Source organism: Phascolarctos cinereus, unplaced genomic scaffold (assembly GCF_003287225.1).
Source record: "Phascolarctos cinereus isolate Bilbo 61053 unplaced genomic scaffold, phaCin_HiC Scaffold_726;HRSCAF=1367, whole genome shotgun sequence".
Lineage (NCBI taxonomy): Eukaryota > Metazoa > Chordata > Mammalia > Diprotodontia > Phascolarctidae > Phascolarctos > Phascolarctos cinereus.
In genome coordinates this window covers 53,119,928-53,135,382 of record NW_027556098.1, presented here as the reverse complement: position 1 = coordinate 53,135,382, position 15,455 = coordinate 53,119,928, and the positions used below count along the sequence as shown (strand labels likewise).

Here is a 15,455-nt window from a genome sequence, read left to right as displayed (position 1 = left end):
TATTGTTCTAGCACACTTGCTATTCCAGGCCTTGGCTGTGCTTAACTTGAAAGACATGTTAATACTAAACATCACCATGAATTTAAAATAAAAGCCAGAAGAATTCAGAATTCATCATACTGGATGGGGAATGATATATAACAAGGTTAGTGTGGGGCCAGGTAAAGGGCTTTAAAAGCCAAAGGATTTAGGGAGTAACATGGCAAGATCTACACTTCAACAGTATGACACAGGAAGGACTGGGAGATTAAATATGAAGCTGTTGCCTCCCACAGGAGACGTGAAGGGTAATGAAGGTCTAGACTAAGAAAGACTGTTGATTACATGAACAGAAAGAAGGGAAAGGAAGCAAAAAACATTCTGTTATTTTCCTTACCCAAATCTACCCCGAATTTCTCTGGAAGAACTCTAGGGATGTTTTCAAGTAGTCCACCTCCAGTAATATGGGCAAAGGCCTTAACATGCCCTGAACGAAGAACAGGTAACAATGTTCGGCTATAGATTTTGGTCGGATTTAACAACAATTCCCCTGTAAATGTGAGATACAAGATAGTCCCATTTAAACAGTAAACTATAAGACAGATGGACTGTAAGAATGTTAAACAAAAAGCTTAAAAACAGAAAGCTCTTCTGAAATGGGTAATTTTTTGCAAAATTATATACCCATTAGTTTAAGGATAAATTCATCATAATTAAATAAGAAAGTAGTTATTCATTCAATTTTTTTTTTAAGTGAGGCAATTGGGGTTAAGAGACTTGCCCAGAGTCCCACAGCTAGGAAGTATTATGTGTCTGAGGCCGGATTTGAACTCAGGTCCTCCTGACTCCAGGGCCGGTGCTCTATCCACTGTGCCATCTACCTGCCCCCAAATTTTAAATGTTAGTCTTAAGCCGTATTATACTCAACTATTTACCTAGAGTTTGATTACCACATCCATCAGGTGCTAAAGAGGATAACTGGAAGGAAGAATTTTCTACAATCTTCCTTACAAGGCTGAATCCATTACTATGAACTCCAGAAGAGGCTATTCCAATGATAACATCCCCCTCAGTGATTCTGTCCAGTTGAGGGAGCTTTTGATCTCGCTCCATGGCACCAACAGCAAAACCTGCAAGGTCATATTCTCCAGGGGGATACACACCAGGCATTTCAGCTGTCTCACCTCCTGGTTAAAGGGAAATGGGAAAATAAGTTAGTGAAATCAGGAAATACTTATAAGTGAGCATCTTGCCATTTATAATCCACTATGTAGTATAACTACTCAAAGTGAATTAAATACCATAGCAGCTGCTTAATTATAAAATATTTGCAAAAATTAAGAAATTTAAGAAACTTAAATGATTTAAAGGTAACAGCAAATGCTATAAAAAGGATGAATTTTTCTTTGTTTTTAGGCACTGGACAAATAAAGAAAAACATAACATAGTTCCTGCTTCTAAAGAGTTCACTTTCTACATAGAGGGAACAACAGGACCAGAACGACACTAGTAACTCAGGTCAAATCAGGACAAATCTCAATCAAGCAATAGGTGGCAGATATACTAAGCCTTGAGGAAAGCCAAAGATTGGTACGAGGCTGAGGTGAGGAAGAAGACACTCTTGGAATACAGGAAAGCCTATGTAAAGGCACTGAGACATAAGATGTAATGTCAACTATAAAAACTAACAAGTAGGCCAATTTGGCTCAAATATAGACTCTGTAAAAATATGTAGTAATTTAGGACCATTTAAAGGGCTTTAGAAGCCAAATGAGGGAAGTTATATTTTATACTATGATTTATAATCTAAGGATAATAGGGAGCCATTGTAGCTTCTTGAGCAGGGTAGTAACATGGTCTGGCCTTTAGGAACACCAGTCCAGCAATTATGTGAAGGATGGCTTCGTCAGAGACTAAAGCCCTGAAGACTAACTAGAAAGCTATTGCAACAGTCTAGGCAAGAATTAACTTGTTGCTTTTTGGGATATTATCTCGATACATGTCAGAATGAATACTAGACTGCTTAAGAGCCCAAGAGAGAAAAAGTTGTAGCTGAATCTCCACAACTCCTTTTAAGGTAATACAAAAGGCTTATTTTAAAAAGCAGAACCTATACATATCAATATTTTGAGAATCCCTGATTTTGTCAGTGAAATACTATTTAGAACCTGATAAAGTAATAACAAACTCTATGGGAAAACAACCAATCTAGAATATCAAGGGAAATGACGAAAAGAAGTAGGAAAATAGCATTTCCTTTTCTGATAAAAACTGCTGGGAAAACTAGAAAGCAGTCAAGTGGAAATTACACTTAGAACAACCATACACCATATTTCATAACAGTCTAAAAGCATAAGTGACCTTAATAGTGTACGATCTGCTTCTTTTCTAATTTTTTAAAGACCATATGATTAAAAAATTGGAAAAGAAGCAGATCATATACTTCTCACAGCTATGGGTAGATACATTCCTAACCAGATAAGCAGCAAAACTAAAATAGATCATTGATCACATGAAATTGAAAAGTGTCTACATAGACAAAATTAATATATCTAGGATAAGTGGTCAAATGGGAAAAAAATCTTTGTACCAAATTTTTCTGATAAAGGTTTGGTATTCAATACACACACACACACACAAAAATATAAATTAGTCAAGAATGGCTATTGGCCACATGTTTATGAGTAATAGCCATTCCCCAATAGATAAATGGTCAAAGGATATGAACAAACAGTTTTTAAAAGAGTTGCAAAATATTCACAACCACATGGGGGAATGCTCTAAATCATTAGCATTACTGGGCTTACCCGAAGAGAGCCATTGAATACCCCAAAAGAGCCCCAAATACACCAACGTATGTATAAGCAGCACTTTTTGTGCTAGCAAAGAATTGCAAACAAAGTAGACACCCATCAACTGGGAACTGGCTAAAGAAATTGTGGTATGTGGATGTAATGGAATATTACTATGCTGTAAGAAATGATGCATATGAGGGCATGACTATCAATTGGGGAATGGCTGAACAACTTGTGGTATATGACTGTAATGGAATATTATTGTGTTATAAGAAATGATGAGCAGGTGGATTTCAGAAAAACCTGGAAAGTCCTAGATGAACTGATGCAAAGAGAAGTGAGCAGAACCAAAGCAATAGCAATACTTTACAATGGTCAACTGTGAATGACCTAGCTATTCTGAGCAATACAATGATCCAAGACCATTCCAAAGGACTCATGATGAAAAATGCTACTACCTTCAGAAAACAGTACTGATGAAGTCTGAATGCAGATTAAAGCATACTAATTTTCACTTCCTGTCTTTTCATATTTTTTCTCCCCTTAGATCTGTCTTCTTTCACAACATGGCTAACATGGTAATATGTTTTACATGACTGAACATATATAACCTATATAAAAAATTGTTTACTATCTCAGGGAGGGAGAAGGGAAGGGAAGAAGAGAGTATAATGATTAAGCATGGTTTGAATGAAAAGTATTTCCAATTTACCCCTATGAAGGTATGGGAAGTCCACAGCTTTGAACATAATTGCATGTTTTTGGACTTTTTAAATGTACTGTCAGTTGGGCTGTTTTTTCCCCTTCATTAAAAATGTTACTTGTTAATATGGCTTGGCTCTCTGAGAAGGGGAGGTAGAGGGATACTATGAGGATGTAAAAGACAGAACACATTAATAAAAACTTATTTAAACAAAAAATATATTGAATTAGACAGAGACATTATGCTTGCCAAGTCTGACAATATGACCCTACCCTACCCTTCCTGTAAATCCCTCCCCTTCATTCCAGACAAACTGGCCCTCTTCATCTCATGCTTATCTTCTAAAACTGAGTTTCCCTAAACCAAGTATATTACTCCAGAAGAGGACAAAATAGGTGGTTATCACCACCTACCACTTCCCTATTCCTAAAAGTTATATCTCTATTAACATAACTCAAAACTGCATTGTTTGCAAAATGCTACTTCTTATTGCTGAACCCCACTAAGCTTGGATACAGACACACACAAAACATCAGGCATTGTGCTAAATGATGGCCAAGTATAACAATTTAATCTCCCCACTGAATTTCATTTTATTGGATTATGTGAAAAAAGAACTGGAAGTTTCAGTGGACTAAACGCTCAATTTTAGGTCAACAGGGGTAGAATGGCAGCCAAAAAAATCTAACGTGGTTCCTAGCTCCATTAGTTGAGACATTATGTCTAGAAGGAGTGACACGACAGTCTCAATGTATGCTCTGCTATAGTCACATCTGGAATACTGTGTTGGTTTGGCTGTCATGCTTCAAGAAGTACACGAACACATTAAAAAGATTGATGGCCACTTATTAGTGATACTGTAAATGGGATTCCTCCTCTGATGAGTCAGACTACATAATGTACTTCTAGACTACATGATTACTTATACCCATTTTCAAGGTTCCATGGGAGAAAAAGGATTCAGCTGTAGTGGGATGAAAAAAAAATTGAGAAAAAGGTAATTGGTATGCCACTGGCAATAGAAGTTAAGAGCCCAGTGAGTAAAAGGAAAGGAAGGAGGATATGGCCCTGAAAGTGTTAATGATAGGTGAGGACAGCAACAACTTAAGACCTAAACATCACCCATAAAGCATTGTGTTAGCAATTCTCAAGAGATGCTAATAGCAAGACAGGCAAGGAGTGAGGGTCACATTTCTGGAAAATATAGAAAGCAGAAAGACCTTCACAGAGACCTGCGGTATGAATGCAAGGTTTTTGCTTCTGCCACAGCCAAGTGACTGCTATTTATGCCCAGTGCAAGCTGGTTTCCTTCCTATCTTTGAGGATGAAACGTTCCTTTAAACAAACAAACAAACAGTACCACAAAATGGAAGAGCTCAAATGTTAAAAGATATTTGAAGATGCAGAGGGACTGACCTAGGCCAGGAGGCTGCAGGGTAGAAGAATGTCGTACAGATGAGAAACAGAAATTAACCACTGGGCTCAAGGGAAGAGAACTAAGTCCTTTGAGGAAAAAAACAGCTGCTTGTCCTTCCAAGGAATGATGCTGTGGATTCATAGATGCTACCAGGCAAAATATCAACCAGCATGTATCGGAGGAGACATCCACCTGTCTTGGTGGTTGGTCACTCCCTGCTCAGGAGTACTCAGGAAGCTATTTGTTAAAGAGAACTTCCTAAGACTTGTCAAACCAGATGAACACTACCAACCTCACATGGGTACAAATGACACCACCAGACGGAATGTAGATATTTATTGCAACATTGTAAAAGACAACTGTGAAAGACTTAAAACTCTCATCAACACAATGACCAGTTAGGACTCAGAAGAGTGATGATGGTGAAACCTGCTTTCTACAGCCTGGTGGAAAGGCAACAGGCATAGAACAAGACATACATTTTCAGACACAACCAATACAACACACATGTGTTTTGCTTGACTATAAATTATTTGTTACAAGAGCAATTTTAGTGAGGGATTGGGGAATACCATGATAGGGAGGGTGATGACAAAAAAGAAAGAAAAAAGTTATCAATCAATAAAACAAAAACACACAGAAGAGAGCAGAAAGATGTTTAGAAGGGAACACAGAAGAAAAAGCTAATGTTTGTACAGCCACTTTTTTTTTTTGGCTAGGCAGTGGGGTTAAGGAACTTGCCCAGGGTCACACAGCTAGTGAGTGTTACATGTCTGAGGCTGGATATGAACTCAGATCCTCCTAACTGCAGGGCTGGTGCTCTACCCACTGTGCCACCTAGCTGCCCTGGTACAATCATTTTAAAAGTAGATATTTACATTATAAACAAAACAAAATTCCAGCCAGGCATTTGGACTGAATTTCATTTACAATTCTTTTTTTTTTCCTATCCATTGTATATGAAAATATTCATATTAAAAAAAAAAGCAAATAAAGAAGTATAGTGGGTATAGCTGATTTCTGAATCAAAGACCTGGGATCATGTTCAGCCTCTGACCTATCCTGCTAGTGTGACTCTGGGTAAGTCACTTCAACTTGACTTGCCTCAGAGAAGGTGCCAATCTGTACTGGTAAAGCAGTTCCACACCATGAGTTCCCTCACAGATCTGGTTAAAAAAAGCTCAAGGAGAGTTTACATCTGACATTACAGGCAATATGGAAGCAGAGTTTATTGAGAAGGAAAGTCACTTTGGCAGCTTATGTGGAAGATGGACTGGAGAAGGGAGACACTTGAGACAGGGAGATCACTTAGGGGGCTATCACAAAGAGTTCAGGTAAGAGGCAGACAATGATTGTAGAATATTGAATATGCTTATTTTACTTAGTTGTTTCTCATTTTTACACAAACTCCTCATTTGATGTGAAGTGCTAGGCAAAACAGAAAGCAGTTCAGTAGGCATTAGATTTAGATGACATCTCATTGTTCAAGGTAAGGTACTACTGGGGTTTGGGGGCAATATTGAGAAATGACAGTGATCTTAAAAACCAAAAAGCATCAATAAAATGCTTAAAAAGCAAGCTTTAAAAGCCCATATTTATCATAGGTAATACCAACATACCCAAAAGAGCGCATCCTGCTTTTTCACATGCTTTTGCTATACCCGCAACGACAGTTTCAGCTGTGCTGACATCAAGTTTTCCACAGGAAAAATAATCAAGGAAAAATAGAGGCTCTGCTCCTTGAGCCAAAATATCATTGACACACATTGCAACCAAATCTTGACCAATGGTATCATGTTTATTGCACTGTTGGGCAATCTATAGAGAAATAATATAGAGCCCTTGTTACAATCTAAAAGAATAAGCAAAAAGCTGTTTGCTTAAGAAAAAAAAACTGATAAAGAGCTGGCCAAAAGAATTATTTTCTCACACAAAAACAAGTGAAAACCCCTCAAATGAACTGCTAACCAATCCTGCCCCCCACTCCCCATTTATTACCTACCTTCTACCATTACTATTCTTTTATCAAGCCTTAAATATATGGATAATAAACCTTACCAAATATATGGCATGCCATTTTTTTTTAACCCTTTGATAAGAAAAATGAAACAAACATCTATATAGGCTTTTATAAATTCCTAATCTTTGAATTGGTTACCTTTAATTTGGTTCCAACTCCATCTGTTCCAGATGCCAGAAGGGGATCTTTAAAACCAGCTGCTTTTAAGTCAAAGAGACCAGCAAATCCTCCAAGGTCTACATTACATCCTATGAAATAGGAAAACGGTAAAATACAGTTTAACACAAAGGAAAACCATGAATAGCTCCACTTCTATCTTCTTATCCCTTCACATCAACAAACGATTCAAAGGGGACAGGTGAGCACCGAGAAATAATCTAATAAGATATTAGAAAATTTAATTGAATTTACACCAGTCATTTACTTCCCACCTCTCTCCACAACAAATCCTTTCTTGTTACAGAGAATAATAATAGCTAATAATTTTATAGTGCTTACTATATGCCAGGCACTTTACTGTGTCTGAAGCTGCATTTGAACTTAAGTCTTTTAGAGTCCAGACTTGGCACTAGATCTATTCACTTGTGTTACCTAGCTGTCCCGATTACGCAAAAATAGCTAATATTGAGTCCATGTCCACTTTTTGGGGGAAGGACTGTATTTCATTAGCTTATTTCTAGGACCTTTATTTTTCCCCCCTCCAATTCTCTAGACTTTATTTTGCTTTTAGTTATCTTTATTTACTTTATGGTATTTGGTTTTTCTATTTATTTCACTCTGCATTAGCTCATTCATGTCTTTCCACATTTCTCTGAATTGCACATTAACATTTTTTCCATTCATATATCAAAATTTTAAGTCAATCCAGCCTGTTGCTGACCCTTTGAGGTTGACAGTACTGAGACAAACCATTCCATTCTAAAATATGGTCTGAGTTTTCTATTAGAAATAGAATGTTGTGCTGAATGAAGTACGGATCTGGAGTAATACTATAGTGATTATTATGTTTTTTTGTAGTTCTGCATTTTGGATGAAAATTACCTACTAAAAACGTATTTAATACAAGAGCACTAGATCATAAACTAAGGTATATTTGATAGTTTCATGTCCCATAACATCTAATCATAGGAAGGAAGGACGTATAAGATAGGTTATAATAGGGCAAACAGTTGACCTGATTTTTTTTTTAACTTTCCAAGAGTAAAAAGGCCTATCTGTATTGGAAAGGAACCTGCATTTTATACTGCCTTAATTTCTTCTGGTAGTATTAATCAGAAATATTTGTTTCTAAATGTAAAATCAAGAGCAACTGATCAATATAAAACTGTTGTCGGATAAATTGTGGTATATAATGTAATATTATTGTGACATAAAAAAATAAAGGATTTAGAGAAAGATAGAATGGCCTTTTGAGTTCTATTTCATATAAATGGAAAAAAATCACCCACAACAATAAGCTGAATACTAATTATTACTGCCAACCCAAAACTAGAAAATAGCTGAGGAAGCTATCTCCTTTCAGAAGAAGTGGTGGACTACTGATGAGGAATACTGCACACAATATCAGATGAGATCATGGTATCAGATCAGGTGGTTTTGCTTAATTGTTTTAAGTTCATTTGGTAGTGGGGTATAAATCTAGATTTTACACACCATAAAAATGCCAGAGCAATCAATAAAGTATACTTAAGTGAGTAAATAAGTCATGAAGGATTTATAAAGACAGGATTTGGCTTACCCGGTCTGGAGGTGGCTTTAGCTAAAGGCTTAATTTTCTTAACCAGTTCATTGCCAGCTGCAATATCCACCCCACTTTCCTTGTAAGTCAGGCCTCTAAAACATTAAAAATGTTAAGCTAAAATTTATCTGTGAGGGCTAATTACTTCACTTTAACATACTAACAAGGCACGATTCATGCATATATGTATGACCAATCAATCAAATAACAAACAAGTAGTTAAGTGCCTACGTGCTCCACACTGGGCTAGGCACTAGGATAAAAGCACAAAGAACAAAACAATCTATAATCATAAGGATACTTATTTTAGAACGTGGGCGAGTTATAGCATAGACTAATTAAATACAAAGAAAATTCCCAAATAAAATCCTAGTTTGCTCAGTACTAGCCTACAGCATAACTAAAAATTTTATCAGAACTGCTTTTGATTTGAAGACAAAATGATCAATTTAAATTTTGCCTCTTCAGCTTTTTTTGTTCAAATACCAATAATGGCTGTGAACATTCATAAAATTAGAAAACAAGGCTTCCAACAATTACATTGATTAAATACTTGTAATAGCATATAATCAGTTTCATTTCAGCATGAAGATATAGCAGAAAGGAAGAACCATATAAAATTCGTGTAAAAGCGAAGCAATGCTTACTGATGTCATTCTCTTTTAAACATACTACTCTAATAACAGAGGTAGCCTGGTGCAGTGGATAAAGTGCTAAATCTAAGAGTCACTAGACCTGGGCTCAAATCCAATCTCAGGTACTTCCTTGCCAAATAGGTTCACAGCTTCAGAAAAACAAGGGACTTTTGGAAATCACTTATTCCAACCACCTCACTTGACAGATGAGGAAACTGAGGCTGGGAGAGATGAAGTGACATGTCTAGGATCGTACAGCAGTGTCTGAGGCAAAATTTGAACTCAGGCTTTTCCAACTCTAAAACCAGCATTCTAATGACTAAAACCTAGCTCAGGGGTGGGGAACCTGTGGCCTCAAGGCCACATGTGGCCCTCTAGGTTCTCAAGTGCAGCCCTTTGACTGAATCCAAATGTCACAGAACAAATCCCCTTAATAAAAGGATTTGTTCTGTAAAACTTGGACTCAGTCAAAAGGCAGCACCCAAGCATCTAGAAGGCCACAGGTTCCCCACTCGACCTAGCTGCTGGGTCCTAAGCAAGTCATAATGTCTCAGAGCTTTAGTTTCTTGAAGTATAAAATGGGGATATCTCTTGCTACCTATCTTACAAGGTTGTTATGAATAAAGTGCTCTATATATTAGGGTGTTATGAGAATGTGTTCTTAATACTGGATATAGTATATGACTGTATGCTATCCAGGGGTGGGACTCCCCATGGAATCAAGTAGGTTTTCATTAGAAATAACAATTTCAGGATGACAGAAGTTGGACAGTAATGGCATCACCTTATGTTTTAAAAAGGGGAAAAAGACTTGACTTCTGAGGTGGCAATGATATGTCCACTCAACCTTGACAGAAATAATATGCCAAGATAGGAGTAGAGTTTGTATGTAGATTAACTTTAATTATCAAAGGGAAACAATTTCTCACTAGAGACAGGAGTAACTGGAAAAAAAAATCAAGAGAATTCTCAACTCTCTCAAAGAAACCCACAATTATAAGATCCCATGATGGAATTAAGAATGCAGCGCTCTGATTAAGTTGAACGGAACAAAGCAATAATAATGGAAACATCTTCAATACTGGTTAGGGCAATGGGTAAACAAGCAGGAAAAAATCCTTTCTTGGAGGTTGTTTTAAAAAGTATAATATAGATTTCGGCAATCAGATAAAGTTGTATTAAAACCTGAGAAAAATTGCCAGTTCAACATGGTGTCTTCTGAATGCTTCTCCATTTTAAGTACAGCATGTCTCTGATATCTTTTCATAATATTTAATGAATGAGGTCATATGCTATGTATAATTTTTAAAAATGAGGATATGTACCAAGATTTTTAAAAACCTAATTTATCGTTTTCATAGGACAATTGCAGAGAACAGTGACAAAACCAAAAGAAATTTTCATTAACTAGCAGATATGATGGACATAATAGTGAGTCGGTAACATTTAAATAGTTAATAATTTTGTCCCTCAAGACAATGCACACAATCCAAACCATACATAGATATTTTAAAAATCATAAAAATTAACGGTGTAAAAATAATACATTAGCATTATTTTTTGATCCTTAAATGGCTTCCTAACTTAAAGGAAAGTACCAAGAAGTTTTTTCTACTAAATTTGAGACCTGTTGTGTCCAAGTTTGGTTCAAAGCAGTTGATAATGGTTTTATTCCAAAGCAGTAAATAAAAATCTTAAATTGGGGTCTAGGTTAACCTAGTTTAAGGAAACAACACACTAATCCTGCATTGTTGGTACAAGACAAAATGTTTACTGATTGGTATCTTATGTAAAACTTTAGCAATAATTGATACAGATTAGGTCTGAGCTCATAATGACTATCATGTCTCTAAAAACATTTTACCTGGACTGTTTTAGGAAAGAGATAGCTCGATAGCCAATGTCTTTTCTATAAACTGCTCCTTCAAATTTTATAACAGTTATTCCTTTATTGGCTTCTTCAAGAGCTGATATCAGATCTTTCTGCACGGCTGTTACTGTAAGAACTCTACCACCATTAGTTACTACTTTATCCTCTCTCAGGGATGTGCCTGCTTGGAACACCTCCAGGCCTAAAGCTTTAGCCTCAGGAATTCCTAGAAGAGATGACATTTAAACAAATCACCTAACAGGTCATGACAACAAAAATATAAATTAAAATAAACGATAAATATAGCTTAAAGAATTGGATTCAGTTAAAGGGATATTTGAATCTCTTCATAGTCTGGATCTAACTTACTTTTGTTTTATCACACTTCTTCCTACACTCTACAGTAAAGCCAAACTGGCCTCACTATTTCTCTCACACAATTTTATCTCCCATGCCTAGAATACATTCTCCCTTCCTACTTCCACCTCATACACTCCCTTCTCTTCAACTCACAACTCTATGTCTATGTCAAACTTATCTGGATCCTTCTAAATGCTGGTGCCCTTCTTCCTAACCTATCTATTGACTAGTTGTTAGTGAGTCTGTATATGATTATATAAGTACTTGTGTCCCCATTTGGAACACAAGCTCCTTGTGAATAGAGATTATTTCATTGGCTGTATTTTTATTTGCAGAGCTTAGTACTTATGTAGGCAGGCACTTGCTAAATGCTAGAATATTTGTTTTGCTTAGCCTATGTTGTCTTAATGTCATGGGCTGTTTCATTTTTGTCATCCTATCCCTATTCTCCAGAACAGTGCCTGGTACACAGTAGTTAAATATTTGTGAATTCTCTGCAACATGGGGAGTATCTAATCCTAGGAAAGAAGCAACAAGAAAGCTGTGTTTGCCACCTGTTATGGTCAGTACAAGACAGTGGTCTGAGTTACCTGTTATCTCCATGCCTTTGGTGTAATTTGCGGGATAGTCTTTACTCGCCATGACAACAGTTACAGCAGCACTATCTTCATGCCAGACTGGCAGAGAATTAGAAAGCTGACCATCTAAAACTGATTGAATTACTTCATATAAATCACTTTTAAGAAGTGGAAGAATTACCTACAAAAATATAGCACACAGTAGTTAAAAGATAAATTTTAATACCTTCTAGTTATCATAATCATTGAAATGTTAGGATATATGTAATTCTTGAGAAATATCACAGTAAAAAGGATAACAAGTCTGAAATGAAAATTTAGTGTTTATACATTCATATTTCACTTATCTTTGACATGTTATATATCATTACCTACCTGGCATTCTGGATCCCCAAATCTGCAATTAAACTCCAGAACTTTTGGGCCATCCTTGGTAAGCATTATACCAGCATACAATATCCCTTTGATAAAGAGCAGACGTATACAGTGAAGACAATAAAGCCACACAGTTTTAAACTTTTTAATAATGACCTTCTAAGGTTTATTTGTTATGACCAAGGTATTTTTGATCATTTCTTTGAATGCCATAGGAGCAACTTTCAGGTTTTCCTAAAAATGATACTCATAGATCAAGTTCCTACCTACATATGGAACACCTTCCTGCTGCATGCCATCTACTGCTCTCTGAAGAATGGTATTTTTAATTTTTAATAACAGATCTTTAGGAACCTAGGAAAAACCCAGAAATAATTATTTTAAAGTAATTTTGTTATCTTTTATTCTACTAATATCATCTAGGGTTATGAATAAACACTTAGAAAAATGCAGCATGTCATTTACAAGTACAAAATGATCTATGATTACTAAGGTACCATATTTAATAAATAGGACATATTCTCAGGTAATGCAGCAGCACCAGTCAACAAATTCTACAGTGATCTTATCATTCACCACTTCCTGCTAAGGGCATCCAAGCATTATTAAGTTGCAGTAAAAATTCTAAGAGCTTATCCAGAAAAATAAACTTTTAGAAAACAAACAAACAAAAAAATAAAAACTGGCAAAGACATTTCTTTTTTGAGGCAGCTAGGTGGCACGGTGGACAGAGCACAGGACCTTGGGTCAGAAAGACCTGAATTCAAAAAAGTCAGATCACTTGACCTTAAGCAAGTCATGTAACTTCTGTGGGTTTCACTTTCCTCCTCTGGGGATAACAAAAGTACCTCCCTCCTAGGGTTATTGTGAGGATTAAACTATGAGATCATATTTTAAAGTGCTTTGCAAATCTTAAGGTGCTATATAAATGCTAGTTACTTTGAAAAACAAGTTAATTTTCAGAAAAGAGACCGTGTGGCACCATGGACAGAAGGCTGGTGTAAGAGTCAGGAAGATTGGGTTTAATTTCATCTCCAACACCTACTGACTGTATGAGCCTGGGGAAGTCATTTAACCTATAAGTATACCAGGCAACTTGTTACAGAGAAGGTGCCAATCTACATTGGTAGAAAAGAGTTCATTTACTGGTGAGCTCCCTGTATTGATGAAATCATAGGGTCCAGACCAAAAAACAAACAAACCCACAATTTAACAGAAATATGGCATCTATTTTTGAAAGAATAATATTACCTCTGCACTATCAATTCAGGGATTGCTATATTCAGGAGTCTGTAAAGTGTTAGTAAAATTTTTGCACTCAAATTTATTCTTACTTTACTTCCAATGAATTCATTTTTCTATTATTTAAGAATCTCAGAAACTATGATTCATCTGCCCATTACAAAATCAAAAGCGTGGTTACAAAATCAAAACTGTAGTCTGTCTGGTGATCTAGATATAATCCTACTGAAAGTATTTAATATCTCTATATTGGATGTGCCTGGGAAGATCTGTTCATGCTATAGATCAGCTTAGCTTTTAAAAGATAAAAAAGCTAGGGTACAAACTTTTTCTTACAAAAGGAAAAAAAGGAGGCATGATATAAACCAACACTGGGAAGAAATGCAAACCAGAAAACAAAGCTCACTATATATAATCCAATTATTTAAGTAGATCTTCTTAATCAACTCATATGAACTAGAAATCATAGAGGCAACAATGTAGTGGACAGAGTGCTAAGCTCTGGAATCAGGACCTGATTTAAATCTCCTCTCTGACTGTAATAAGTTGTGGGCAGGTCACAACCTCTATGTGCCTCAAGGAACGTCTAGGATTTTTCTTTGAAGTCACAGACAATTGCAATGTACACTGATGGAAGGAACTTCCACACACCAGGAGATTCAAACTGAAGAAATAACAGATCCTTTATGGAGGAATTCAGAATTTCCAAGAAGCAACTAATGCTCTGCTCTGAGAAGATGAGAGACAACATGACTTGGAATGAGATGTGTATTTAAGAGCCAGAACAGACATTTATTAGCTTCATGACCATAGGCAAATTGTTTAATCTGAGCCTGTTCCCTCATCAATAAAATAGGCATAGTAATACCTGCCTTATTTATTAGAAAGAATTGTTGTTTTACTTACCTGAGGTGTTGGACAATAAGCTCCCATTCCTCCCGTATTTGGGCCATGGTCTCCATCCAGTAATCGCTTATGGTCCTGTGCTGGTGGCATTGGGGCCACAGTCTTACCGTCAGTAAAACATAAACACTATGAGAAAAACAAATTTTCTATTTATTATTAATTTAACAAATTTCTATTATTTCTTATCAATTATTTAACATTGTTATTTATTTTATGAAAAGTGACTTAATATCTATATTATATATTATGTTAAAGTAGCAAAATATGATGTAAAAGCAGCAAAAATCCATTCTATAAGGTAACAGACGGACACCTCTTTCAAGTAGAAAAATCAGGTCCACACAAGAAGTCGTACATAAAGAATAAGAACATTTTAGAATGCTGTATTTTCCTACATTCTATTAGTTATTTCCAATTACTTGTAAATAGTTTCATTCATTCCTCATTTATTTTGAAATTGAAGTACTTTGTAGGGGACTCCTTACCTTGTAATTCACCACAGAAGAAAATTATCTTGAAATATACATATTACTTTGGTAAATAAATAGGAGATAACTTTTAAAATTATGCTAGTTTTTTCCCCTGGTGTACTTCTGGAATGGCTGAAGAGAAGGCAGCTTCTTTCCAGCTGTATAAGATTTAAATTAAATTTTTAAAAAATGTTTACTTTTAAAATTATGATGTTTATGTCTTTCTCTTTTGGGACTACTGATTTATTTCTCTAAGATGAAACTTAACTGAGGAGATGGTTTTTTCCTTGGGGGTGGAGGTGGGGGAGAGGAGAGAGGAATAAATCAAATAACAGTCTATTAGTAAAACAGAGTTGGAATAAAAAAA

The 15,455-nt window shown here is 35.9% G+C and overlaps 1 protein-coding gene and 1 long non-coding RNA gene across 13 annotated transcripts in view; one reads left to right on the top strand and one right to left on the bottom strand.

Annotated features, from left to right (window-relative positions):
* Positions 1 to 15,455, bottom strand: part of GART (phosphoribosylglycinamide formyltransferase, phosphoribosylglycinamide synthetase, phosphoribosylaminoimidazole synthetase) — a 34,194-nt gene that overhangs the window by 5,989 nt on the left and 12,750 nt on the right. For all 10 annotated transcript variants that reach the window (XM_078146545.1, XM_020995911.2, XM_020995916.2 and 7 more), the window contains 10 exons: positions 14,619 to 14,744; positions 12,737 to 12,824; positions 12,471 to 12,556; positions 12,108 to 12,276; positions 11,152 to 11,383; positions 8,653 to 8,747; positions 7,053 to 7,162; positions 6,514 to 6,712; positions 915 to 1,166; positions 377 to 529 (listed from right to left, as the gene is read on the bottom strand). In XM_078146545.1, coding sequence (XP_078002671.1) covers positions 377 to 529; positions 915 to 1,166; positions 6,514 to 6,712; positions 7,053 to 7,162; positions 8,653 to 8,747; positions 11,152 to 11,383; positions 12,108 to 12,276; positions 12,471 to 12,556; positions 12,737 to 12,824; positions 14,619 to 14,744 — 1,510 coding nt within the window. The remainder of the gene's footprint in view (positions 1 to 376; positions 530 to 914; positions 1,167 to 6,513; positions 6,713 to 7,052; positions 7,163 to 8,652; positions 8,748 to 11,151; positions 11,384 to 12,107; positions 12,277 to 12,470; positions 12,557 to 12,736; positions 12,825 to 14,618; positions 14,745 to 15,455) is intronic.
* Positions 1 to 15,455, top strand: part of LOC110214819 (uncharacterized) — a 42,801-nt gene that overhangs the window by 22,445 nt on the left and 4,901 nt on the right. The gene's annotated exons all lie outside the window — the stretch shown is intronic.